Source organism: Polyodon spathula, chromosome 14 (genome assembly GCF_017654505.1).
Source record: "Polyodon spathula isolate WHYD16114869_AA chromosome 14, ASM1765450v1, whole genome shotgun sequence".
NCBI lineage: Eukaryota > Metazoa > Chordata > Actinopteri > Acipenseriformes > Polyodontidae > Polyodon > Polyodon spathula.
This window is the reverse complement of record NC_054547.1, coordinates 30,999,975-31,027,830: the sequence shown is the minus strand read 5'-3', so window position 1 is coordinate 31,027,830 and position 27,856 is coordinate 30,999,975. Positions and strand designations below refer to the sequence as shown.

General features: G+C 35.2%; 2 protein-coding genes across 5 annotated transcripts; one reads left to right on the top strand and one right to left on the bottom strand.

Annotated features, from left to right (window-relative positions):
- Positions 1–1,224: 1,224 nt before the first annotated feature.
- Positions 1,225–20,276, top strand: LOC121326766 (fragile X mental retardation syndrome-related protein 1-like). 4 transcript variants are annotated; one of them, XM_041270238.1, is made up of 17 exons: positions 1,225–1,315; positions 9,213–9,265; positions 9,818–9,911; positions 10,251–10,322; positions 10,531–10,679; positions 11,731–11,824; positions 12,151–12,267; positions 12,439–12,609; positions 12,720–12,798; positions 12,906–13,015; positions 13,527–13,613; positions 13,877–14,087; positions 15,711–15,920; positions 16,652–16,852; positions 17,099–17,179; positions 18,933–19,012; positions 19,276–20,276. In XM_041270238.1, the coding sequence occupies exons 1-17, from the start codon at positions 1,265–1,267 to the stop codon at positions 19,444–19,446; spliced, it is 2,031 nt and encodes a 676-aa protein (XP_041126172.1). In that variant the 5' UTR covers positions 1,225–1,264; the 3' UTR covers positions 19,447–20,276. The 4 variants fall into 4 exon arrangements, with proteins under 4 accessions (XP_041126172.1, XP_041126171.1, XP_041126174.1 ...); XM_041270237.1 differs by having other exon boundaries at positions 15,711–15,938; XM_041270240.1 differs by lacking the exon at positions 17,099–17,179.
- Positions 20,277–20,633: 357 nt separating this feature from the next.
- On the bottom strand, positions 20,634–26,315 carry LOC121326767 (mitochondrial import inner membrane translocase subunit TIM14). Its single transcript, XM_041270241.1, has 6 exons — positions 26,185–26,315; positions 25,325–25,376; positions 24,578–24,651; positions 22,546–22,622; positions 22,244–22,314; positions 20,634–20,806 (listed from the first exon to the last, which is right to left on the bottom strand). The coding sequence occupies exons 1-6, from the start codon at positions 26,185–26,187 to the stop codon at positions 20,736–20,738; spliced, it is 348 nt and encodes a 115-aa protein (XP_041126175.1). The 5' UTR covers positions 26,188–26,315; the 3' UTR covers positions 20,634–20,735.
- Between the last annotated feature and the right edge of the window lie 1,541 nt (positions 26,316–27,856).

The window sequence follows — 27,856 nt, the reverse complement described above, 5'->3', positions numbered from 1 at the left end:
CTGGTTTCCATGACAACTGGCACTGCGCTGTGAATTTACATGCCATAAAATGGTCATGGTTTACCAGTAAAAGGGTTATATTTGCAATGGTATTATAGATTTTTTTTTTGCATTGGATTGTAAGGTTATACTTTCAATATGCTAACTGCAGCCCAATTTATATAGTGATTTGTGTTTCCTTACTTGGTTCATATTTTGTAAGTTTCAAGCACAGGTCATCTACTTCATGACACTAAAGTCAATGTCATACAGTGTGTGGCATAATATTCCATTTTTATATTCAGAGAAACCTAATAAACTGGCCACAAAAAGGTACAAAAACTGCATAACTACTTGGTCAGGGCGTCTTTACCTTTGCATTTCTGGTATATGTTTGATGTGAGGGTAAAGGGTGTCTACTATTATATGTGTAGTGTGTATATGTATTTGAACTTGCTCCTAGCAGAGCACTGTAATAGTTGAAGCAACTGCAGGTTATATACTTGGAGATACTGAGGTGATATGAATTAACTGTTAATCAAATTGTTCTCAGGGGCTGTCCTGTCCTCTTTCCCTTTTTAAGATTTGTTGAAATTAAATAGTCCAGTTATTACATGCAATAGGAATACATCTTATTTAGGAGTAAAAGGGACAGGATGAAGCAGCTGTAAGAATCTTGCTTGTAAACCTGCAGTGTTGTTTGCCATTTTTGCTTCCTGGTCTCAAGAAATCAGTGATATTCTGACTACACTTTTATACTTTACCATGAAACATCTGGAGAGTCAACAGGCTTGAAATATCACAGTATCACATGATATCTCCATATTTGCAAACAAGAGTACAGCTATTACCTAATTCGATGCCAATATTGGAGCAAACACAGTATTTATAATAACAGTAATTAATATCGTTACCAGTTATACAGCAATAATAATAATAATAATAATAATAATAATAATAATAATAATAATTGAGGAGGTAACAAAAAACGACTAGGTGTAAACTTTTAATATGTGCGCGCATATATATGTGTGTGTGTGTGTGTGTGTGTGTGGTAGTGTGGTATAACGTGCTGCATTCTTTAAATTTGTGTGTAGCTGAAATACCATTTACTTTTCCTTTCTACTTTTGAGAATATATTGTATTTACTTGGTCGAGTGAAAGCTGCTGTGTACAGAACACGCTTCTGTACGCATAGACGAGTATTTATAATGTGCAGCCAGGTTGAGGTTGGCAACTCTGCAACTTTCTAGAATAATTTCCCAGCGTTCATTGCGTGCCCAATATGGAGGAACTGACGGTGGAGGTTCGTGGCTCCAACGGAGCTTATTACAAGGTAAACATAAAAACACGTTAGTGGTTTAAGGTCGTTTGACACTAAGAAATGTGTAATATACATTCATATAGACGTATCTTTATTTGCTGGTTATAGGAGGCAAGTTTTGGTAAGAAAACAAGTGACGTAGACTCTGGATACACACAAAAAATGTCTGATCTTGTCTTGTGTATAGTCTCTAGATAACAATGTGATGTGTTATTATGTAGTCAAATGAATGTGCCTTAAGGTGTGTGTGTGTGTTTTTTTTTCTTTTTTTCAAGTTATCATATTAATTATCATATTTAATAACTATCCTTAATATCCATATTATATAATACCTCGTTTGCTGCCCACCCCCCCCCCCCCCCCCCCCCCCCCCCCCACCCCCCCCCCCCCCCCCCCCCCCCCCCCCCCCACCCCCCCCCCCCCCCCCCCCCCCCCCCCCCCCCCCCCCACCCCCCCCCCCCCCCCCCCCCCCCCCCACCCCCCCCCCCCCCCCCCCCCCACCCCCCCCCCCCCCCCCCCCCCCCCCCCCCCCCCCCCCCCCCCCCCCCCCCCCCCGTTACAAGCTCATTGCTTTTTTAGATATGTTTGTTGTTTAAATTCCAATTGGTTATTTGTTTTGAAAGTGGTTATTAACTTTCTGTGTTGAAGTTGAATTAAGTATACAAATGTAATATTATGAAAACATTGAAACCTTGACTCAGTAAGGAACTGTCGAATATAAAAAGTCATACAGTTTTATGAATGGTTTATAAATGTTCATAATAACTTGGCGTGGTAAGCAAAATGCTAAGAGAACAAAGTGTGTTGTCAGCGATGCGAATAGTAAAACTACACTGTTTAGCCTATAGTGACATAAACGAATATTTTAGCATTACATTATTGTTTCAGTGATTAAAACACTTTCTCATGACATATTATACATGAGAAAATAGTTGTTTCTCAGGACTAGTAAAATTGCCTAATATTCAGAATTGTTATATTTTTATCTGATATGACAAACATTTTCTTAAACAAAGCACAACAGAAACATAAAACATTAAGGAACTTTTGAAGGTGTTAGGTTTAACCCCGAATGGAGAGTTCACATTTAGTGTCACTATGCTTGTATGAGTTTATTTTTGAGTCTTGTACTTGGATTCTTATGTTGTTTGCATGGCAGTAAGTTAGGTCATTTCTCCTGGTATTGCCCTTAGACATACGATCAGTTGTAGGAATGTCCATCTGTTACTGTTATTATAGCAGTTATTGTATCATCATAAAGTTATTTTAGAATGTCACTTCATCCTAGGAGGAGTACAGAACATGGCAGCTGTTCCTTGTCAATCTCAGACTGTTGTCAGGTTCAGGGGATATTATAGACTTTGCAGTTATTTTTAAACAGCTGGCGGGCACACAACCACTAATATCTGAGAGCCACAGTCTCGCTTTTTGCTCCGTCTTCAGGGCTATAAATTAGCAACAAAAAGGGCAAGGCCAAAATGGCAACTAAACTTAAGTCAAAACCAAAGTGTAGTATGTTGTGTAATTTTGCTTAGGATTCATGTATAAAGCCATTGGCCACAGAAAGAAACAACACCGTTTAACTTAATAACTATTTATTTTTGCAGAAATTTGACAAAAAAATTAGCAGTCTAGATTCGAGCCTGGGAAGACATAACTCCCTGCACAGAAGGTCGACATTGGCTTTTATAACTAATACATGGGACGTTTTTTGTTCAATTTTAAAAGCATATATTCTACTCGGTTTAACATAAACTAAACTCCAAAATCTTGTTTCCGCTTGTAGCATACAAAATGCTGTGTTGCATTTCTGCATGAACTGAAAAAACAAAGACTTATGTATCATAAGTTGGAAAATAATTATGGTAAACAGTGTAATACAATGTAGAATTGTATTTCCTACCGTTTTGGATTAGTTGTGGTAAAAATAAGGAAAATTTCAAGAGATAACAGCAATTGAAACATTGAAGTTAGTTACAGAAAGTTTTTTATTTTTTCTAAACTACTGATCTAAAAACAATTGATATATAATATATATATATATATATATATACATACATACATACATACATACATACATACATACATACATACATATTTATTTTTTTTTTGCAGATTGTGCAAGGTTTTATACTTTTTTGCTCTGGACCCTATTCTGAGGTCGCATTATTACACACAGTAGAAATCCATGTGCTTGAAAAGGTAGTGTTCGTTGGAGTGGTGGTGGTGTTGTTGTTTGTTGTTTTTCCTGCTGATGCAACTTAACCACACAAATCACTGAATCATGTCATTGTTTGGATCCAAACACTTCCTAAAACTGGTGTAACTGAAGGGGCACTGTGGCCATGAATAGAGAAGGACACCCACAGCAATTGCCGCCATTAATTTCGAGCCCTGTGTCTTGCCAGAGGATTTTGATATGTGTGTGGACAGGTGAGATTTAATGAAAGTGGTGCACATTTTCAGAGGTTTTAAAGTTTTTCAAATCCGTTTTTATTAGGGAGGTGCCTGGGCACACTAAGGTTTCAGTTTCTGTTTCCTCAACAGGAAGCAATTTAGTCCCAGCTCTGTGCATCTAATGATCACCACAAGACAGTGGATGGCTCTTGCTTACACACTGACTTTGAACATAGTTTAACATACCACTCTGTCCTAAGCTGCATCATGTTGTATCTGACTTAGAGTATTTTCATTTAAAGTAATAGAAGTCCCAAGTACAAGGCAGGGGGGTGTGGGGGTCCTTCCCCCAGTGCAGGTGCAAGTGGCAACCCCCCCACCCACCCAAAACAAATTTCAGGTTTTTGCAGGAGTCGAAGTCCTGCATATCCTAGGCCTAAATGTGTCTTATTAGGGACCCAAATTCAAAATAAGTGTGTAACTTTGTTCATTTTTTTATAATTTTGGATGACAAGATTTAAAGAGCAGGTAAAAGTTACTTGTTTTATGAAAGGTAATTATAAAGTAATATATTTATATTAGAATTTTAAAACCACAAACTTGTCTTTGCACACAGTAATTTTCAAAGTAAGTAAAGTCCAGATACTTAAGCAAACGGTTTGGTTTTGCAATAATTACACACAGAAAAAAGTAAAAGACAGAACCAGACACCAATGAAACAGAGAAAAACAAACAACGTCACTTTATATAGATACCATAATACCATGTGAGACAGAAGATGTGAAGCAATTTCTAAATTTAGACGATAAGAATCAGTATTAACTTGTATTAAATCTGAATACAGAAAGGCAATTCATTTTTTTTCCTTTGCATTTTATACAAAAAAACCAAAAAATTAATACACATTTTAATTTTTAAAAATATTCATGGAACCAACCAGTCCTTACGTTAATTTTTAGTCTTTAGATTCTGAATATACATACTTTCCTATGTCGTCGTTTCTCATTAACTACCAAGTCCGAGAATGCGCAAGTGCATTAATAAATTATTATAAAACAGAATGTTCGGATGCTGCATGCTGATTGGCTGCTGAGAGGTTTTAAACCATGCATGAATATAGCTTATTGCACGGCGGAACTTTTTTGTCTAAATACAATTCTATTAGTAAATTATCAATACACAATGTATTAAACTTGCAACGGAGATCCTAAGTAGTTTTTAAAAACAATTTTTTGTTACTATATTGTGCCTTATTACTTGATTTTCGCTAAAAGCAGTATATATATATATATATATATATATATATATATATATATATATATATATATATATATATATATATATATATATATATATATATATATATATATTTATATTTATATTTATTTTATTTACAGTCACTAAGTTTAACTGTCAGTGTTATTTTAGCTGTTTTGGCTAGTTAACCCCTACTGCAGCCTAGCGTATTGCAAAGCCTGCAACTAAATTTCGTCCGGGTCTAGCACGTTCTTGGCTGTGTGTGCGCTCGTTTTAATTAGCTTTAGGCATTTGAGGTAAGTAGCTGGACAGGGCTACAATTATTTATTTGGTCCCGGCTTGAATAAAATAGTCTTCTATTGTATTTATTGTTGGAAACATCCAGTTTAACCGTGTCTGATGGACTATTTTTTCTCTAAAGAGGAAGAATATACAATAAAATTGTTTGTTTTTAAAAATAATAATACCTTTTAAAAAGTTTGTTTTTCTATGTATTGCAGCATTCTAGGTTAACGCAGGCAGTTGCTTCACACAGGGCGAGGCAATTCACATACAGGCGGAGGGCTGGCGCGAACACGGGACCTCTCGCACTAAGCATAGCGCTGATACCACTATGATTACGTCACCTACCAGCCCTGCTGCTGCACACCCCACCCCACCCCACCCCGTGCATGGTTTAGTATTATTGTGTCCGTTTTACAAGCGGGATAACACACTATAGGGCTTGTGGATTGTGTTGCATTAACATACGGCTTTGTTGGTATGCAACACAACCCACGCCCTCTCATGTGTTATCCCTTACAATACTACATTTTGAAAAATGCATTTGCGAGAACTGCGATGTCAAACACTGTTGATTTTACAGTTTTCAGAAGTTCGTTTCTGTTGCATTTTCTGTAAACATCAAATCGATTTCTACAGTAAGCAGGATATCTTTCGTTTTTGACATATTTTTAATTAACTGTTGATTGATTAAAATAAATACAAATAATAATATATAATGTAGTGTCGTTTACTTGAACAACGTAGCTTGAGAGTAAAAGTCCAGTACATAAATATCAAGTTATAGGTATATGAAATAGAAAAACATGGAAACTATTTCAAATGAAAAAGAGTAATGTTGAAACGAAAAACAGTTTGCTCTACGAATAACATACAAACGGCTTTGGATATTTCTTATTCATTTTATTAATACATATTAGCACAAACCAACGTACCACTTCTTTAGGAGACTTAACATGAGCTACTATAGGAAATCTAGTGCAGCCTCCTTTTTTCGCTGGTGCATGCAGTCTGCTATAAAACGCTGCAATACGGCTTACTAGCTCTAATTTGTATTAAATTCAAGTTTGACTACTTACTATTGTAATCGCGTGAATGTTTACGTAGGACCCTGGACAAGGGTAAAAGTTAGATGCACTCTATTTAAGACTTTCAGTGTACTGTTGTGTATAATTTTCCCAGAACTTTTTTGCACCATACATATCTTTTAGCACCCTAAAGGGCCAGGTCACACCATTGCGTTGCGTGGCGTTTTTCTTTTTTTATGTGCAGTAGACCACACCAGCGCGCATCTGTACCAAAGAGGCGGTTACCTTTCCAAGGTAAATAAATAAATAAATAAATGGTTTTACATTTAATGCGAAAATACCCTCCCTCCCCCCACTGTTGCTCTTGCCTAATATACAGTATGTGTTTTGGGAAAACCATGGAAAGTGTGACATCAACAGAAGAGGAAGAAGAGATTCGTACTGTACATAAGTTTGAACATACATTTCCATTTTACTTGAATTCCTTAGAGAATTTTATATCGTCTTTTAAAAATAACGAATTAAGTACTGCACCTATTTTAAACATATATAGATAATCATAGTATGTATTATTTGTACCTGTCTATTTTGTGTGTGGGTGTTCGTTTTATCTGCATGTTGTGTGCAAACTGTCAATAATATTACTTGACCACAGTTTGACAGCAACTGATTGTGCAGCAACAGATCTGACCGGTACATCTTGTAGCTCATATACTGAAATTTTTCACTTAACAAAGACTGAATTGGCAAAACAAAGGACATAAAAGTAAAATAATTGGTCATATTCATTAATTGCGCAATATGAATATCGTTTCCTGAATTAATTGTACATGCTAGGTTTCAGATCGATATTAAGTTAATGCGTAAAACATTTTACAATGCTGCAACACTGATACTCACTGTATTTCATACACTTAAAAGATGATCTTACATTGAAAACATAGGTGTTTCTTTTTTTTTTTTTTTTTTTTGTTTAAATTATACACAACTCTGCTGTATAAGATTATATGGTTATATGATTCTGCAGTTCGGCCTTCATCACCAACATCGCTTGTAAGCTGGAAACTGATTGGTTCATTCACGGTGTCCATGGAAACATAAGCCCGGAAATGAAATGCCCTCAGAGAAGGAATGTTTTACTCGACTTACATATGTAATGAATTGTGGAAATTGCCGCTATTTTACTGGAACAAAATAAACATTTAGAATTATATTGACTGGAACATACGAGCGCTGTAAAAACTATTTAATTTTCTTTTTTAAATACCGTATTACTTCAATTTGGCGCCGCCCTCGTATTAAAGACACCCTCGTATTGACGCCGCAGTCATATATCAGCTTTATAATAGAGGCCGCCCTCGAATAAACGGAGCTATCAATAAAGAAAGATTAAGGAATTTTTTTTCTCCACCCTACTAAAAACACACACATTAAACAAATAAACGCGCACCACTGACTGTGTACATGTAATGCCCCTGGGAGCCCCAGTCTACCACGTAAATTACCAACTAATGTACACACGCATAGTAAGCACATTTTTTTATGGTACAGTTCTGAAAGAAAATCCAAGATAAACTACTTACAGAACAGCGGTCTTTCTGAAGTTATAGGTGGTTTTGTTTTCAGTTAGATTGTAATTCCTCGTACTCAATCCCCTACAAATAAAAACAATGTGCTTACTATCTATGATAAGATTAAGTTTTAATTTCTCTTGCAGAGAAATTACAAACAAGCAAGTTACAGTGACGGGGGGAAAAAAAAAAATCAAGTAGGATATATTGAGTTTTTACAGAAATCAAGCTGATATTCTGAGGTAATTTTTGGTGCAGAAAAACATCTACGTCACATTCTTGGACTAGTCCTTGCCCTCCCAACTCCCACCTAATAGGCTTTCAGTAACTGTCAGTAAATGTACTACATTCAAGCCCCAAAAACGCACAAGAATACAGTGCTGCAGATCGGAGCCTCTCACGCGCCACTTCTAAAATGCCTTAAATCGTAATAAAATATTGCAGCGTTTGTAAAGCATAGTATTATTAATAAAGGCTGCCCTCATTTAAGGGCCGCAGTCATTTTGATCAATTTAAAATAAACGCTGCGGCGTCAAATCAAAGTAATACGGTAACTATTTTAGTTGGCTCATCTGGTGAAGTAGACGGCAATTTAGCAAGACATTGAAAACCTGGATTTATATTAGGCTAAACGTAAGTAACAAGTTGAATGTCTTGGTGTATTGCTGCCTGGACTAGCAGTTGCAGTAACACTGGGCACTGCATAATTTCAGAAAGTGAAGCTGAGCAGAAGGAAGAGAGTCTTAACTGTGGCATGAGGAATCCTTGCATGTAAATGTGGGAAAACGTGTCGTGCATAAATAAACAAATACAGTAGTTTCTTGAAGTGGGGGAATTAATGGACTTTTTAATATATTGTCCACCTCTTCAACAAGACAGCATATAAAATAGCAAGTTTGAAATTGTTGTTGTGTCACAGTGGAAGGGTAATGTGCTTAGACCAAACACATGTTGTACCTGTTCTGTCACAATTAGTTTTACATTTTTTTTTTTTTTTCTGTCTGACCACAATGAGGTCTGGAGGTGCAACGTTGAAACTTGTTTAGTAGTAACTTGTGCCTTGTCTAATATAATTAATAAGTGCCATTTTAATGTATCCCTATTGTATGTAATGCATTTATTTAATGGCAGTATTTTTCAGCTGATGTTTTAAAGTATCCATGCTTTGAATATTGACGTGGGAAGGAGTGGTAGCCTATGAGGCAAGCTGAGGGTTCAGTACCAAAGATGATGAAGAATACATCATCGTGTAGAACTCAGTTGATATGGTGTTCTTTTGAAATGATTAATTGTTTTAAATCAATAACGGTATTATAGGTTAGAAAGTTAAATTTATTTGTGGAGCAACTTTTTATCAATGCATTTTTTCCCCAGGCATTTGTCAAAGATGTTCACGAAGATTCACTCACCGTTGCCTTTGAAAACAAGTAAGTGTTCAGTTTCGTTTTTTAGCCAAGTGTTTCTCTGACAGTGCCTCCCTTATTAAATACAGTAAACATTCGTCCAATTTTCCAATGTGTATGTTTAGTCTTTTCTTACGTCAAGTCTTAGGAGAAAGTGAAACAGACTTATTAAATGTTAATGTATACTGGGTAACAAAGTTGTTTTTAATGGACTTTGTGTCATTTAGATCTTTTATAGTAGATTGAGAAATGGCCTAGTAGCTATTGTTTTCTAAATAACTCCACTGCCACTTTTTAAAAAGCTTAAATCTTATAAAGCTTTTGAAATACAGACTAGTCTATTTTGTGAGACCTGCGTTCTGATGTGGCTGCCACATTGCATTGTATTCCCTTTTATAAAGATTAATGGGCTTGTCATTCGGTACACAGCTGCTTCTATGATTCTGTTAATCTCTTTGAGTTTCATTGCCCAATAAAACAATCGCCATTTTGAGGTTACATTTGCTAAAACCATCATACATTTTGAAATATTGCATTGAAATTTAGTTTCAATGAAATTGTTTTACTTTTTTAAAGCTGGCAACCGGAGCGTAAGGTTCCTTTCAGTGATGTGCGTATGCCGCCTCCTCCAGATGTTAAAAAGGAAATCGGTGAAGGTGAGGACGTTGAGGTAAGTTTGTGAAGACTGTTTTTATTGTGTTCAGTTAACATATATCTATTACTAATAGCTTACAAACTTGTGTTCATGAAATAAAGCTATTGTGCTAGTCAGTGGTAAGTGATTCTGTTTGTAAGCAGAGAATGTTTATCCATGATTTTATACACTCCATATACAGTTGGAGCACAATTAAGGGGGAAACAAACTTTATTCTAGTTTGCTTAGTGGTACTGAAAAACAGAAATTCATCAAATACGATTTAAACATGATTAGACCATGTTGTACTAGTTTTGTGAGCAGGCATACAATTTTCTGAATTTTTTTCATTTTTTGTTTTCTGTATGTCTCCAGATTTACTCAAGAGCAAATGAGCAGGAGCCTTGTGGTTGGTGGCTTGCAAAAGTGAGAATGATGAAGGGTGATGTAAGTACTCAAATTTTATAGCCTTTTAAAATAAATTTACTATGGGAACATTCCCCTTGCATACACCTACCAGGAATACTTCCCCTACATTTTTGTATTTAAGATGGTAAATAATGGTTTTTATTACATCAGACCATGGATTTATTTGCAGCATCTCATTTTGTTATGTTTATCAACATCTTGTATTGTATGCTTATGTTGTCCACAGTTTTATGTAATCGAATATGCTGCATGTGATGCCACATATAATGAGATAGTCACCTTTGAGCGTCTTCGTCCAGCGAACCTTAACAAGGCTGTGGCAAAAAATACTTTCTTCAAGTGTACAGTTCCAGTACCAGATGATTTAAAAGCTGCGTAAGTAGTAGATTTCTTTTCATTATTTCTATTTATTACAAATAACCTTGTTGGATGGTTTCACAGACCTCAATTAGCACTAGTCTTGGACTACCTTACCTAAAATAACATTAGGTGGTCCAAGATTAGCGCTAAATCTGGTTTGTGAAACCAGCCATACGTCACCGTTATTATCAGGTTAAAATATTACTGAACCTGCTGTAGTGTTTAAAACACAACACATTGCTTTCCCTAGCTTTCTGCTTTGTTTGTATTCCTACAATGTATTTTTCAACATGGATTGCTTTGATATGTAATAACATATCCTTGGTCATAAATTATTTTTTATTCGCTTTACATCGGTTATGCAAAATGTCTTCTGAATTCGCAACATTGGCAGCTTCAATATAACCTGTTCAATCAGAAATATTTAATTGGTTCCCGACTTCACAAAGTTCAGCGTTTTGATTGGTCGTACCTGCTTCCTCTGGCACAGGTTCAGATTATGATTGCAATAAATACATACTTTTGGTGGGTTGGGGTGGGATAAGAACCAGTAATAAGCGAGAGCACTACACACTAAGAAACACAACAGTGCATAGACGGACAGCAGATTTCACTGTCTAGGTTATAAAGTGTTCTGTGTGACAATGTCTTATGCACAGTTTGAGTAAAAATATAAGTATTCATATGACTGGAGGTACTCCTTCTCTACATCTTGCATCTTAACCTGTGCCAGAGCTAAATTATGAGAGGAGTTGGGAATTAAATGTTTTTTGTTGAACACGTTTGTTTGAAGCCACTTTCTGAAGACATTTTGATGGGAAGACCCAATGCAAAACAAACTGGTCAAAATTGATTTATGACCAATGGTATGTTAATAAAAATATCAAAACCATTCTGATTATGTTTTAAAATATATTGCAGGAATATGTATAACAAAGTGGGAAAGTAATGCGTTGTGTTTTAAACCAAAAAGCCTGTTCAATCTTTAATATTAAAATATGATAGTACAATTTGCATAAATGTTACTAATATATATATTAAATTATTCTTCATTGCTGTATTATAGGTGTGAAAATGAACTTGCACATAAAGATTTCAAAAAAGCAATAGGAGCCTGTCGCATCTTCTACCATGCAGACACAAGCCAATTAATAATACTGGTAAGTCTTTTTTATCTATTGGAAGTCAAATTTACATTTTACCTACAATGGGTGCTGGTCATGGTGATTTTTTTTTGATACTGACAGCTCAGTTTTATTATTTTTTAAACCTGTGGCTGTTGTCTTACCAAATAGCAAAAACTATGATAACTACCATATGTGCAATTATTAAATTCAAAGACCACATAAAATATCAAAAATCACCAGGTTATCATCAGGTTAAGCTTAAATACATTTTAAAGTGGTGGTTTACAATTGTAATAATAAAACCAGTGTAGCATACAAATTCTATTAATGTCAAATTGCAATTTTATTCTTTCTTTTAGTCAATGAATGAAGCCACAGTCAAGAGAGTTACAATACTAAGTGACATGCATTTGCGCAGTATTCGCACAAAGTTACTGCTCATGTCAAGAAATGAAGAAGCAACAAAACACCTAGAGGTAAGAAATGAATATTTTTGCCATGCTTTGTTTAAAAATAAGCGATTTTGTCAAATATTTAAAGTATAATATGGCTGTCCTAGGCCAAATAGGTTCAGATGTATTGTTCTAACTATTAATTAATAAAATCCACATATTGCAAAAATGAAACTGTTCCAAAATACTTTCTAGAGCACAAAGCAGTTGGCTTCTGCATTCCATGAGGTATTTACTGTGAGAGAGGATCTGATGGGTTTGGCAATTGGAACACATGGTAGTAATATTCAGCAAGCACGGAAAGTACCTGGAGTTACAGCAATTGAACTAGATGAAAGTACCGGCACATTCAGAATTTATGCAGAGGTAAGGGTAATGTTTAGACTGTTTTTTTTTTTTAAATGAGTCAAATTTAACCATGTTTTTAGATGGTTCACATTGCAGCACTAATAAACCAAGTGTGTTTTAATTTTCAGACTGCTGAAGCAGGACAGAAAGCAAGGAGCTACCTTGAGTTTATTGAAGACTCCGTTCAGATTCCCAGAAATTTGGTTGGTAAGTTGGTCTCAATAACATTTTGTATACTGGAAAGGTGTGTTGTGCAGCAACTGTCAAATTATATTGCTTTATGTTATTGTTATACACTTCTTAATACACTTTAGGTAAGGTCATTGGTAAAAATGGAAAAGTCATTCAAGAGATTGTGGACAAATCTGGAGTTGTGCGAGTAAGGATTGAAGGTGATAAGGACAGTAAACTTCCTCGAGTAGAGGTAGGAGCATTACACCTGGTATTTGTATTCTTAATGCTAAATCAGATATGTAAGAACTTAATGAACAGAGAAAAGCGTAATTCCATAGAACATTATAGGGGGAAATACTAACAATGTTTTGAAAACAGCAAAAACATTATTTAGACCTTTCGTTTACATACAGCAGGTGCTTGATTTTAATATTTTTGAAATTTTTACAAAGCTTTGCATGATCACACACTCAATTTACTATAACAAATTGTATTAGTACAGTACTGGCTAACTACAGTAGGGTAGTAGATTTAGTTTACAGGTGATTAAATGTTTGCCACCTTGTAGAATGTTGCTTTAGTGTTTAACCATGTCTCTGCTGGAAGACTTATGATGGATTTTCTAACTAATTACAGATTTCACATATGTCATATTTTATATTCATCCTTAAGTGTTTTCAAATTCAGTGGAACAGCCCTTTAGACAAACTTCTTTTAGATTATATTTTTGTTACTCTTTTTAATAATTTTATTTGATGCAGGGAATGGTTCCTTTTACATTTGTTGGCACAAAGGAGAACATCGGAAATGTTCAAGTTCTTCTGGAATACCACATTGCTTACCTAAATGTAAGTTTTTTTTTTTATTTTTATACGGCTTGTATAGTTTAATTTTGAGCTGTGGTTGTTTTTTCCCACTCTTTAATTAAGTCATGCATCATCCGACATATATTCTGGAATGTCAAGTATTGTGAAAGAACATTGTGCAAAGACTGATCCACGGTTTACTGATTCTGGAATCATGCAATGAGTTTGATTTTGTGCATTTAAGGTTTTCCATTCTGCATACATAATCGGTGAGATTGCTGATGAGCATTTTTTTTTATTTACAGGAAGTGGAACAGCTAAGACTGGAGAGGCTTCAGATTGATGACCAGCTGAGGGAAATAGGAGTGGGGTTCAGGCCTTCCTCCAACCGCACTGCTGATAAAGATAAAGGCTACACAACAGATGAGAGCACGTCTGCTCCCTCCCTGCATGGCAGCAGGTCTTACAGTGGCAGAGGTCGTGGTCGCAGAGGGCCTATTTACACCTCTGGTTATGGTAACTATACTTAAGACTTGTGAAGAAGTAACAATATACAGGCAACACTGTATTATCATGATGTTTTATAATATAAATTCTATAGTTGCACTACACAAAACGCAAATATCAACAAACTGAGTTAAAATATATATATATATATAGATATATATATATATATATAGATATATTATATATCATATATAGATATACCCTTAAATTAATAGGGATGGGAATTTTAAATGTATACTCTAAAGAAGTGTTTAAATGTTGAATAATATGGTAGACATATAACCAGTCAAGTGACAAATTCCACCAAACGCATATTTTTTTATGTTTTAATTTTTGTAATTTATTATCATATACAGCAAGCAGTCCGTCACGTATCTGACTGCTGTGGAGCCAGAGTAAGGGCGGATATTATAAAAAGGATGGGGTTTGGCAATTGCCTCCAAGTAGTTTTTGTAATTGGTGCAATAGAAAGATTGACACTGGGGCGGGTTTTATTCACAATCGATCTGGTGCTTCATTGGTGCACTGTGATCATGCTGTAGTGGACGTGGTATAGGGAAATCGTGGTATCCAGTCTTCATGGGGAAAGAAAGTAAATGACAAGCGTTTTTTCTGACTTAGTTATATATTTTCAATAAAAAGGCATCTTTAAACAAAGGAACGAGGCAAAGCCACTTTGGAAGTATTTTGAGGAACTGGACTAGAAAACAGTGTTATGTAAATAATTATGCCAAACAAAATTGCCGTACTACAAAAACGCAAGTTCAGTGCTTTACCATTGGAAATTAAAACATTTAGAATTACTGTGGCTTGAGTTACTGAATTCAGTAAAAAGCAAACACCCATAATACAGAACATTCTAGATGGTGACTGACATTTATTTAGCCCTTACATCCCTGTGAATATGTACAACAGGATTTTAAAAGGATGATTTTTTTTTTTCTTAATTCAGAGAGCGCATATGTGTAAATATAATAGGCTTTAATTTACCAGTACACTTTTTCACAAGAATGTATTGGAATCTGTGCATTTGATAGATTCTGTAACATGTGTAAGCTGTGTTTTTATATTAGTAATGATTTTGTCTTGTTCTTTTAATACTTTGTGCCCACAGGGCCAGCACAGGTACATCTCAATAGTGCAGTAAAAAATACAGAGAGAGACATTTACTAAGATAAAAATAACAATTCAAATGCTTTTAAAAAGACAAAATTCCTGTTGGGCTTTTTTTTAATATTACATGCAGGACAGCAACTGTAAGATCGTTACCTTTATTAAACATGTGCACGGATGAATCTGCTGATGAATCTAACTGTTAATCAGCTAATACCTGTTACTATATTTTTATTTTTATTTTTTACTTTGTAGTTAGGTCTTTGTGATTTTGTTTGTTTTTTTGCTTAGAAAAGAGTGTGTGTTTAAATGCCATATCTACATACACATTCATAGAAATGTACCAAAATTACATTTCTAGTATTTATGTTCAGATTTTGGGCTTTCTCTGAATTGAATTTATGCTATCAAAACAAACTTGTTTGTATCTCATTTAAAAAAAAAAAAAAAAAAAAAAACAGATTTTCATGCATTTTAATATTATAGATTTGATTAAACTAAAATGATGTTTCTATCCAGGTACGAACTCTGAACAGTCAACTGCATCCGAAACTGATTCGGAGAGAAAGGACGAGCTGAGTGACTGGTCGTTGGCAGGGGAAGATCACGACCGGGAACCTGGGCACCAGCGGGACAGCAGGAGGCGGCCTGCCTCTGGGAGAGGACGTGGGGGTCCTGGAGGCAGGGCCCGTGGATGGAGCAGAGGGAGTGGCAGCTCCATCAGCTCTGGTACAAACCCTTCTTTCCGTAAGGGATAATGTGGAATCAAGTTTCTTAACTTGATTTCTTTCTCAATATCTTTTTCTTGCCTGTTTAAAATCCTGGTGTGTGTGTGTTCTGTATCACTCTTTTTGTTGCAGAGTCCATTAATTACCAGCCTTACTAACCAATTCCCTTTTCAACCATTCAAAAAGCTAAATTTCTGGCTTTAAGTAGAGCCACTATAGGGGTTTGTAACTGTAATTTTATTTCCCTTCTGAAACAGACATTTTCCATTTACTAACGCAGTTACAAACTTAGTTGTGCACCTCTTGATACAAAATGACCCCTTTCAATGTTAGCTTCTTGTTGCATGGCAAGGTTAGAAACTTGCTCTTGCCCGTCTGAGGCGAATTAAATCTGATGAGGACTAGTTAATGTCTGTGTCTCAGTAGTGCGATGCAAACAGGTCGATCGATCTGTAGGAACGTTTACTAAGGTGCTTTTGTTAAATAAATCTTAAGTTTATCAATAAGGTTACAAGACAAGGGGATCCCAAAGGAAAAAACACTTGAAATACAGTAGTTGATGTCTCTTTCAAGAATGTCCTGTACTGCTTGAGTGTCTGCAATTTTCATTGGAGTTATATGTCCTAAATCTGTATACAGGTCTACAGTGTTGAAAGAGTTAAGCTACCTTGTATTTGTTAAAAAAAAAAAATTAAACAACTTAAAAAATTCCTTTATTCCCCCTCCCCTCAGTGCTTCAGGATCCGGACAGCAATCCTTACAGTTTGCTAGATAATACTGAAACAGACCAGACAGCTGACACTGATGCCAGTGATTCTCACCACAACCTCAACCGGCGCAGACGGTCACGTAAGCGTAGGACTGATGAAGATGCTACCCTCATTGATGGATTGACTGAGTCTGATAATGCTTCAGTTAATGGAAATGGTGTAGGTAAGTGAACTTAACAAAAATGTCTAGATAGAAGGATTGCTTTATAAAATCACCAATTTTGCCAATTATATGATCACTTGGGTTGCTGCAACAAAAACAAAACAGTTTATGGACCAAACTGAATCTGTGTTCATCATAAAAGACACAAATTTACACTTACACCTCTGTGCATTTTTTTAAAAAAAGATTGCAAGAAGTTGCAGCAGTCTAAACTGTTCTCGGGTCTTCACGAATTTCCTTTTGTAGATGATTTGGAGGGTAAATCCCAGAGGCGTAACCGTAGCCGTAGACGCCGTTTTTGCAGTCAGGCAGAAGACAGGCAGCCAGGTAATGGGAGTATAAAGTGTATTCCCAGACCAGCATGCCAGAGTCCACTAAAAGTTGCTTTTGACATAATTATGGATGTGGATTTTTAAACTGAACGCTCTAATGCTGTATGTGCCTGCTTTTTGTAAACTAAAACTTCTAATTGAACTAAATAGTCAGCACTCGTTTGTCCAACCCCTCCTGCCAGTTTCTCCTGCTGGATAAATGAGAAGTGACAGAAAACGTCCATTAGATTGTGATGCTGATCCAGAAAATAAAGAACAAAAACAAACAAAAAAAAAAATAGATCGAACACCAATATACCAGAAATAATCACTAAAAGCACTTTTGTATAAAAATATCATTTCACAACAAAATGACATTTACAATAACAGGCATGTAGTTTATACTGCAGTGTAAGTGAAAGTACTGGGAAAACAATGTTCACTGTACAGTTCCTTGCTTGCAACACTGAAACCTACAGCAATAAAGAAAAACAAAGACTTATACAATAAAGAGTGATATGAGCAGTACTGGTGGCTAGTACCTGCTGTTACTTTATCAAATCCAATACTGGCAACAATACAATACAGTACTGTAACTTTTAACTATTCAGTTAAATAAAAACAAAACTGCTTTTGAATGGCTGGTAAAACCTTGATACTAAAGCAACAAATAAATATCAGTAGTTCCACAGTTCAGTGGTTACTGGCATGCACATACCTGCCACTTCCTTTCGTTTTTAATCCAGGCGCACATCTTGAGATGGATAAATGAGTTAATATAGTGCAAAATATATAAATATACGGAAAATGTTTGTGAAGGTTGGATATAGTATTTTATAGTAGAATCAGTGTTACAGCGCTGCATGATGCATTGAGAAGCGGTTAAGCAGGTGCTGACTGAACTGTGTTTTTAGTAAAATGTATAAATGCATAAATTATACTTATAAAGCTGCTTGGGATTAATTCTGAATGCTTTTTTTTTTTTTTTTAAGTGGTTTTATTAAGTTTAATTTCCTTTTTTTTTGTTTCCTTTCATTCTAAAAAGCGTAATGAAAGTATGGTATCTTCTATAGCTGTTACATGAAATATTGTTTATGTAGTCGTTTAGCAGATGCTTTTATCCAGACCAACTTAGACTAGGGGGGTGAACTGTGCATCACAATTGCTGCTGCAGTACCACTTACAATAGTACCTTGTTTTTACATTGCAGCCGAAGGACATAAAAGCTCCTTTGGGATCTGTTTAGTTTTGTGGTTCATGGAGTGCAATGAAATAGTAAAGGGAAGTAGCCAAGAGTTTCTCTACCATGTTTTTTTAAACTACAAGTATGACATTTGCATCTAGATATGAGTTAAAGCAATGGGGAAATGTTTCAATTTGTTCTGTCAGTGCCTTATTGTAATTAACTAGTATTGACATTCTTTCTAAAAAAACAACTTATGTACTGTACAAATCTGTGATTAGCCTGTATAACTTGTAACAAAAACCCCTGTATACATAACTAAGTGGTAATTAAGGGTACAGTAGATTACAGTTCACACTTCTTAATCTTTTTTTAAATTTAAAAAACAAAGGAACCCCATGCACAGTCTACTTTGTTCCCAGATTACTAAACCATGCGAGCTGTCAATTAATTTTCATCTCTAGTAATTTAACTCTTTCAGCACCAATTAGCAGTCTGCCATTTTCATTGAAATTATTTTTCCTAGCTGTACAATGCAATGTTGAGTTAAATGGCTGCTTCAGTTTAAACTTTTTTTGTGTTCTAGTTACAGTAGCAGATTACATATCCCGTGCCGAATCACAGAGCAGACAGAGAACCCCAGCAAGGGACACTCTGACAAAAATGGTAAGACTTGCTTTTTTTTTTTTTTTAAATAAATGTAATACATTTTGTTAATTGTTTTATTGATATACATGCATTACAAGTGACAGTGTAAAGTAAAACTATTAAGCTTTTGGTGAAAGTGAAGAATTATTTATCCCCATTTCTTTTAATATAAATTTAAATGAATCAAAAGTATCAGCTTTTTTAAGTGACTACAGTAAACGGAAATTGGCATCTACATATGACAGTAAATTTTACTTATTTCTTTTTTTCCTTCCCTTCAGGGTCAGGTTGATTTCATTAAAGAACAAAACACTGCAGCTGTGGCCATGAATGGTCCCAGCCACGCTTCTGGTGACAAACTGAGAAAGCCACAACACACTCCCAAGGAAGGAACCCAGAAAGTGAATTATCAAGGAGATGGAAATCAACCTGTCCTTAATGGCATCTCTTAAACACTTGCTCCCAATTTACAGGACCTTTTACATTTTACAATAGTGCGTGTACAAGATTGCCAAAGAAATATGGACTGTCAGATTTTTTTATCGCACTTTTCAGTTCCTCCGTTATGGAACACAAAAAGTGGATGAAGTTTATATAAAATAAAAAAAATAAATAAATACACGTTGCACCAAGTATGTTCTAAGTACATTATCGGATGTTGTGCCTTCAGAGAGTAGTTCAACATAAAATAACTTTGCTGGCTGTAGGAAACCATAACTTTGTTGGATAAGTTGTTGATGGGAAGATCCCGGACATCTTAATCTTTCTTATGAAAAGCATTAGCTGCTTTTGTTAAGTTGTAATATGCAACCACTTAGTAAATGCAGTAAAAAAAAAAATAAATAAAAAATTGCACTGAATTGTATTTTTTCTCCATTTAGAATGTTAGTCTTGAAACTGGTCTTTTATTGAAACTATTAATTTTTTTATTTATTTTTTTTAAATGCTGTATGTGACAGAAAAAAATGCAAAAAACTGGAAGATGTGTCTATAGGAACACTGGAGCGATAATGACAAGTTTGTTTTGATTAATTTATTTTAAAACTGTACAGTATTTAAAAAAGAAAGCGTAGCTTTTGTTCAGACACTAAGCTGGCTAAATGTGTTAAAGCAGACAATCTGAAAGATCAATTTCCAGAAGGTTTCTTTATGGAAAACAATGTTTATTCTAGTCCAAATGAGTTTAGTTTCACACTTTTTTTCATTTTGGTTGTTTGATGTGCAATATGTTTTGTATGCAGGTAGTTCTGAAATAAACTGATCTTCCATCTTTTGATTTGAACAGTATTTGCCTGTAACTTTTTCTAGCATTAAATTGAATTAATACTCATTTTTTTAATTTTTATTCCTAAACAAAATTAATTGTACCTGTGATGTTGAGAAGCCAACATTCTTTCCAACAGGAGTTAAACGTGGTTTACACAAGTCCCAGTGTAATTACTGCACTACACGAAAAGCGATCACTGTTAATCATTTGAAAATACTGTATCCCAATTAAACAAATGTCCCACTTAAATGATCACTGACAAGAACAGTCTCCCAGAGGTATCCCATTTAAGCAGCAATCCCGATTATCAGAATCCCAATAAGGTGGCGGCAACTGTATTAGTATTTAGAAATGACAGATTTATCTCAAAGGTAATTTTAAAAAAAGCAACCTGTATAATCTTTATTCAATTTTAGTAATCAAAAAACACAAACATCCCTGCTATTATATGTACAATATCAAATTGAGCCTTCTCTATTTCTTGGCTTGATCGTCAAGTAAATCTTTAGCTTCGTTAATTTTGGCCGCAAGATAAGGGGATCCACCTACAAAAGAAAAATCGAAGGAGCTAGATTAGATGAAAAGGTGTGTGCAAGATCTAAATATCATACCTATACAATAAAAGTTACACAAGAAAGCAATGCTTTAAATAACTGGCAATATCAGTTGATTAAGTATTGTATTGAAATGTTTTGCAATGGTAACATTTTGCAACTAGCTTGTGCTAAAGAGAAATTGACAAATGTGGATAGGTAGCTTACTTTTCCCTTTGATTAAGTATGATACAGGTGTGAATTACACCTACAGCATTAAAAAATGTGGAGAAAATGTGGAGTGCCATCTCGCAACCAAAACTGACGTAATATGTGATATGTAAACGACATACTTTTGGTTACAAAATGGCACTGGTCTTGAGACAGGGAAATAAGTTGGTCACAATAGACAAAATTTAGCTGTATCTGAATCTGAAAACAACATCATCAGTGGCTGCAATCAAATCTGTTCAATCAGAAACATTTCATTAGTTCAAAGACGAGCATTTTGGTAGGTTCATCTGTCCTATTGGCTCACTTGAATATGTAAGACAAGCCCCTTATAATACAATAGATAGCCGCAGACAAAAGTATTGGCACTCTACGTTTATTATACAGTACCATAAATCAAGGTAACAGATTAAGGACTAGGATTTAGTAAACAACAAAAAATTATCAAAAAACACAAACTTCTTTCATTTAAAGTATTTGTTCATGACAAAAGTATTGGCCCCTTGCTTTAGTATTTTGTGTGTGCTCCTTTGGCTTGTATTCTGGCTTTCAGACATTTATGATACTTCTTAATCTACATCGTGTCAGTGAAATCTGGACCCATTCTATCTTGTATATTTCCTTCAGCTCAGACAGATTGGATACAGCTTGTTTTCAGATCAGTCCAAAGCATTTCAATCCAGTGATTGCGAAGGCCATTCCAGAACTTTTGTTTTCTGCAAGAATTCCAGTGTTGACTTAGCCGTATGCTGTACATTGGGTCATTGTCGTGTTGGAATCAAAAACCGTCTGCCAATTAGACTATGAGCGGATGGTATCATTGTACTTTGTAGAATGTTTTTATACATGGCTGCATACATTCAACCTTCAAATCACATGAATGTCTTCAGTCCCTGGACTGCTAAAATACCCACATATCATGAACAGACTGTAGGTTTTCACGTTTAACCGTAGGTACAAGGTTTTCATTATTGAAGGTTTTTGATTGAACAGGTTGGATTTTAGCAGTTGGTGCCAAATTCAAAAGCTATTTTGACAGGAAGACCCGATGCATAACTGATGTGAAATGAAAATAACCAGTCAAAACTGACAAGATATTGCAAAAATACACATATCAAAGCAGGAAACTTGCAGTGTGTTTTAAACCCCACAACCTGTTCAGTAACAGTTTGCATTTGCTAAAGGAAGAGCCAGCTGACAAAGGTTGAAATACTGTACCTCTGTCTGGATGGTTGAGCACCATTATTTTTCTATGAGCATCTCTGATCTTACTTTTATTTGCAGTGGGACTAAAAAGCAATCAAAGTAAAAGGTTATACATCAATATAGAAAATTATATTTAAAGTAAAACTGCAAAGACAAATACAAGGTGTATCTTATTGTATGAAATCAATATACGGCACACACACAAGCTTTATTTTTCTTTTTAGAACTTATAATACAAAGATTACATTCAATATATTTAAACCCAAATAATCAGTTTACACACACAGAGAAGACAGGAAAATAAGGAGATATACCTTACTCCTAAAATTAGGCTCGCCTCTCTCTTGGACATTTTCGGTTCAAATCCACCTCTGTAGTATCCACTAAAGGCCTGCAGTTTTAGATATATGTCAAATAATGACGTCCATCATATAAAGAGAAAAATATTATGTAACACTTTTTGACTACAATAAACACTGATAATATACAAGGTAACTAATTTAATACAGTTCTATGTGACACTTCAAAGTGAATGCAGTTAGTGGGGAAACAGTCTATTCATTCCACTAGTCTATTTTGGTGAGAACATGATCATTGATTGCATGGTTCACTACTCAGTTAAATCCAAAGTAGAGTGGTGAAACATATAGGCCATAGATGGGAACCACAAGCATTTCAATTCCATTTATAAAAATACATGTGTGTTCTTCCATTTTGCACATATTTCTGAAATACTGTAATAGCTGGATTTGGTAAATTGCCTACACTGGACAACTCTGTCATTCACATATAATGTGGATTAATGGTGTAACTGCATGTGTAAACCTTTCCTGCACTGTAGCTATAGAGTTGTTGTTTTTTTTCACTTGGCTTCATTATTTAATACAGACATACTGTGGCCAAGAAAAACAAACCAACACCCTTTAGTAATAACAGCAAACTTAACACTGCAAATTACAGTTTACCGATTGTGAAGCTGATAAAAAAAAAAAAAAAAAAAAAGAACACACATTACCACATGGCAGCGGACTTCATCCAAAAGACACGCACGCTTAAAAGGCACCAGTCAGATGCGCAGCGCCATCTACAAACTCTTAACATGCATGGAGGTGTCAGCATAATAGTTTTAAGCTAATATATATTGTATAACGGGAAATTTTGGCTGCTATTAAATTCGGCGGATTTAATACGTTGGGGGGGGGTTCACAGCACATTCACAAAAAGCCAATTTTGCATTTATACTTTTAATTCCAAAAACATTTAAATGTCTGCTAAAACAGTATCATTTACAGTAATTTGTAATAGCACCTACAATGTAACTGCAGCAACTTGGAGAACAAAGAAGGAGGTCTTCTTATCAGTTACAGTATTTATCGTTCTTATATGCCCCTTAATTTTAAGAACCAGTAAACTTTTATGATAAGCATTTGCTGTCTCTCAGTTTTAAAACTATGGTTCACTATATAAAACAGTGGAACGATCACAGTACTACCATGCAGTAATTGTAGGGCAGTATTGCCACATGTGAAATCTTTCACAAAACAATAAAGGCGAAACGAAAATGCTTTCAATTGCTTCAAAATCAAAATCATTAATAGACTAGCAAGCACTGGCAAAATCAGCTCTGTTTTACACTGTGCAAAACGTTTTAATGTTTTGTTTCTGGACTTTGCGATAATAGTGGGATCTACAATGTATCGACAATAGCAATCAACCATTTTGTTAGACTTTCAACAAGTCTGACACAAACAGTTTTGGTTGTTAATTAAACCCTTCTTAAAAAAAAGAACACAAACATGCATAACATAAAAAAGGACAGTTTACACTGCCTCTGGGTTTGTGATCGCATCATCAATTCCACGTTTTTTTAGTTCTTTGATGGAAATGTCTACTTTTAATGTTTTCAAGCAAACTGGCTTCATCACAGCCATTCTCATATCCACTTTGATATCTGATGCATTACTTCTCTTGTACAGCTCTTCTTTAATCTGTTCTGTATACCTGTCTGACAGAGGGCGGGATCACTACGAGTACTGTATGCAACCCTCCGACTGGTAGAAGTATTATTGACAGTCCAATCAAAACAGCCAGTAAAGGCCAAATAAAGTATCTGTCCATTATACGGTATAGCCTAATGTTATTGTTATTATTATTATTATTATCTAACACACCCCCAGGATATAAATCCACGCCTCCACCCCCCCCCCCCCCCCATAAAATAATTGACAGTATTAAAGTGAGTCAGCACTTAAACAGAAAGGCACTGCAAGACTACGGAATCCAACAGTCTACCTGACAAAGGTGGGCAACTGTAATTAGCAAGACAGAATGAAAGAATAAGCTTACAGATTTTGGCAGATTCTGCAGGGCTTGTTTCACCTGAGGCTCCATGTGTTTCATTGCCTGAACAGCATACCGGCCTACATTTTTAGTAAAACAAAAAGGTAGAAAAAGTGGTTAGGCAGGCCTTAATTGTTCAAAATCCACTTCACTGGCCTTGGTGCTGCGTGCTTCTTTTATACTCTCCTGAGAGTGACTTCCCAACTTACTCTTACTGTACCCAACAAGCTGTACATTCATATGATCCTTGCTGCGCCATGCTATATTGGGAATTAATTACTTTATAATATCCCTGAGTGAAGAGGCTCAAGCACTTACTGGCCTTATTTTTAGGTTTTTACTTTGTACAGCAATGCACACGTAATCTGCATTCTCTTCACAAGCATAGTAAACAGTATTTTTGGAGTGTGAAAGTTTTATCATCAGTAACTGTGCAACGATCAGAGAATTTGATAGCACAGCAGTTATGGAAACTCATCAGCATTAAGGATCATTCTGAGAATGTGTTCCTTTGTACAATGTGAAACATGTAACTTTGTATCATATACATACATATATATATATATATATATATATATTATATATATATATATATATATATATATATATATATATATATATATATATATATATACACATATACACACACACACACATATATATAAGCCAAGTACAATTTAAGAAACCTTTTATATTGTTTTTAAAAATTACAGGTTTAGCTCTTTATATATCCAACAAATCAAAATTACAAACCTGCAAATCCTGCCGCTGCTATTGTCAAGCCAACCGCTATCATAGTACTGGCCTACAAACAAAAGCAAAAGACAATAATCCTTGATTACACTGTAGCTTTAATGGATAGATAAAAAAAATAATTACAGTTTCTTGGGGGGAAAAAACTTGTAATGATGTAGATATTCTGCAACAATAATTACCCGTACTGTACATCATCACTGTTAAATTGCATGTAGAAGTTCTTAATTATTTACAAACTTCACATTTAACAATGTTGTTCCTTCAATACTAAAACACAAAGTGCTTGCTCTGATACTAGGGCACATACTACAACTGGTTAAGAAAAACAAGTTGAGGTGAGACAAGGGTGATGTTACTAATCCAATACACACATCACCTGTATTAAGAGCTTTACACTTTGAAAAAACTCAGCAGACATGTACTGTGCTTCATGCTTTTTGTGGGCCTCAACTTATTTATCACTCAGTGAAGACACAAAAAAGCGTGTAATGTTATTGTAAAACAGTGACATGTCATATCACTACATGACATAAAGATTAAAAACACCTTGTGTTCCAGAACAAAGTAGTCGTAGTAGTATACTGACATTAGCAGCCGTTCTACTAACTTGGAGTACAGTCGGTGCACACTGTAGGTCACACCTCCAGACACGGCATCGTTATGGCAACTAATATGTGGGCTAAGGATTATTATTTTGTGCGTGTCCCACACAGTAAAGACTACGTTTTCAAATTAAACACATCACATATTCCATTTTGTCTGAATTTTGTATAACGTTGCAGTCAATAATCATTACTAGCCCTGCTATAGTACAAACTCCTTAAAAATTACCAAATAATGCCAGCTGTTAACCTTACCATCTTTTGACTAGGTTTTCCTTTTCGTCTCTAATGCTCGCATTACTATATTTAAATCGTAATTGTCCAGCGACTAAACAAGACAATGTTTTTAAATGCACGGTCACACTTGCACACTGCCAGAAAGTGAGTTGATTTGCCGTAAGTAAAAAAAAAAATGTGCGCTTTATGACGCAACGTTTGTGTTAGCCTCATACACTGACAGGCTGCCACTCCAGTCGTTCACGATAGGTCTGTTATGCTGTCAATCACTTTTCAAACCGTACAGCCAGTTCACAACAAAATATGCACGGCTTTCTCGTGAATCAGGACAGCGTGCAAACCCAAATTAACTAAACTAACTACTGCAATAGCTTATGGTTTAGCAAGCATTTTTAAGCACAACTTTAATGCGACGATAGATAGATCTGCACGCTTTATTGCGACTGCCAGATGTCAGACTAACTTAGATTTAGGTATGAAAGACTTGTATAAATTTAAGCATGCCAAAAACAGGTCAAGTATTTAATACAAAACTATGAGATGACTGGAATCTGAACCCAGGATCACAGATTCTCAGAGCATTGTATTGAACTGGCAGGAGTACTTCAGCAGTGTTGCAAGCATATTACTGTGTTATCAAACTCATCCCACCCTCAAAGGGTACGGGAGAAGCACTAATAATCGTGTGCAATATTGATGCTGCATAGAGGCACGCTTGTGTAAGTGTACAAATCTGTAAACACCTAATTTTCAGTTCAGACTACAAAGTCTGTATTAAAATATCAGAAATGGCAGGTAGGGTAGCGGACTTAACCTGAAATGTCCTGTCATATCTATAAAGTGTGGGACCAATTTGAGCAGAATTAGCTGTTAAAAATGCAGAATTGTTAAGAACTGGAAAGAAGCATGGGTTACCAAATAGAGTACAATAATGTTGTTGATGTAGCATATGTTTTACAGATTATTTGTAACTGCTGTACTGTATATGGTTTTAAGGATTTATGCAGCAGTTCGTCTTTCCATCAGTGGTGTGGTTAGTCTGCATGACTTGTCATTGTTAAGCAAACCACTCCTTGAAATGAAACTGACAGTCTGACCCGCTTGATACAACTTTCCCACAGTGAAGTGTTCCCATTCATACCCCAATTGCCTTTCTATTTTTCAACTGAAGAGGTAAGCTACAAACTTGTTTTTTAGTCGTTACAGTTGTTTGTGAAAGTATTATTTTCCCCTTACACATACGTGTAGATGTGTCTTGGGTGCAGTTTTTGAATGTATTAGGTGATGTTTCAGGAAAAGTAATAAAACAATAACAAGATATAGTCATGAAAGAATATGAAACACAATAAGCAGGGACTCCTGGAACACCCCACTTTGGTACTTGCCCCCATTGCACTCATGACTGGCTGAAATATTTCACAGTATTGATATACAATTTTTGATATATATATATATATATATATAATATATATTATAATACTATATATATATATATAAGGAAGGAAGTTCAACAAGTTAAACCATCTCTAACAAATCAACATGTCTCTAACAAATCAAATAACTGATTTGTTAGGGCTAGTTTAACTTGTTGGACTTTCTTTAGAATTTAAAACAAAAATAGTCCAACATACTTATGCATGGGTCAAACCCATTGTTAAAATCTTATAATTATCAAATTAACCACAACAAA

Excerpts from the sequence above, each read along its gene's own strand:
- LOC121326767 (XM_041270241.1), bottom strand. Across the intron at positions 22,623-24,577 it reads TGCAGAATCTGCCAAAATCT|GCCTTTAGTGGATACTACAG; the intron begins GTAAGCTTATTC and ends CTAAAACTGCAG. Across the intron at positions 20,807-22,243 it reads GCTCAACCATCCAGACAGAG|GTGGATCCCCTTATCTTGCG; the intron begins GTACAGTATTTC and ends TTTCTTTTGTAG.
- LOC121326766 (XM_041270237.1), top strand. The coding sequence starts at position 1,265 with ATGGAGGAACTGACGGTGGAGGTTCGTGGCTCCAACGGAGCTTATTAC. Across the intron at positions 9,912-10,250 it reads GTGAAGGTGAGGACGTTGAG|ATTTACTCAAGAGCAAATGA; the intron begins GTAAGTTTGTGA and ends GTATGTCTCCAG. Across the intron at positions 17,180-18,932 it reads GGCAGAAGACAGGCAGCCAG|TTACAGTAGCAGATTACATA; the intron begins GTAATGGGAGTA and ends TTTGTGTTCTAG.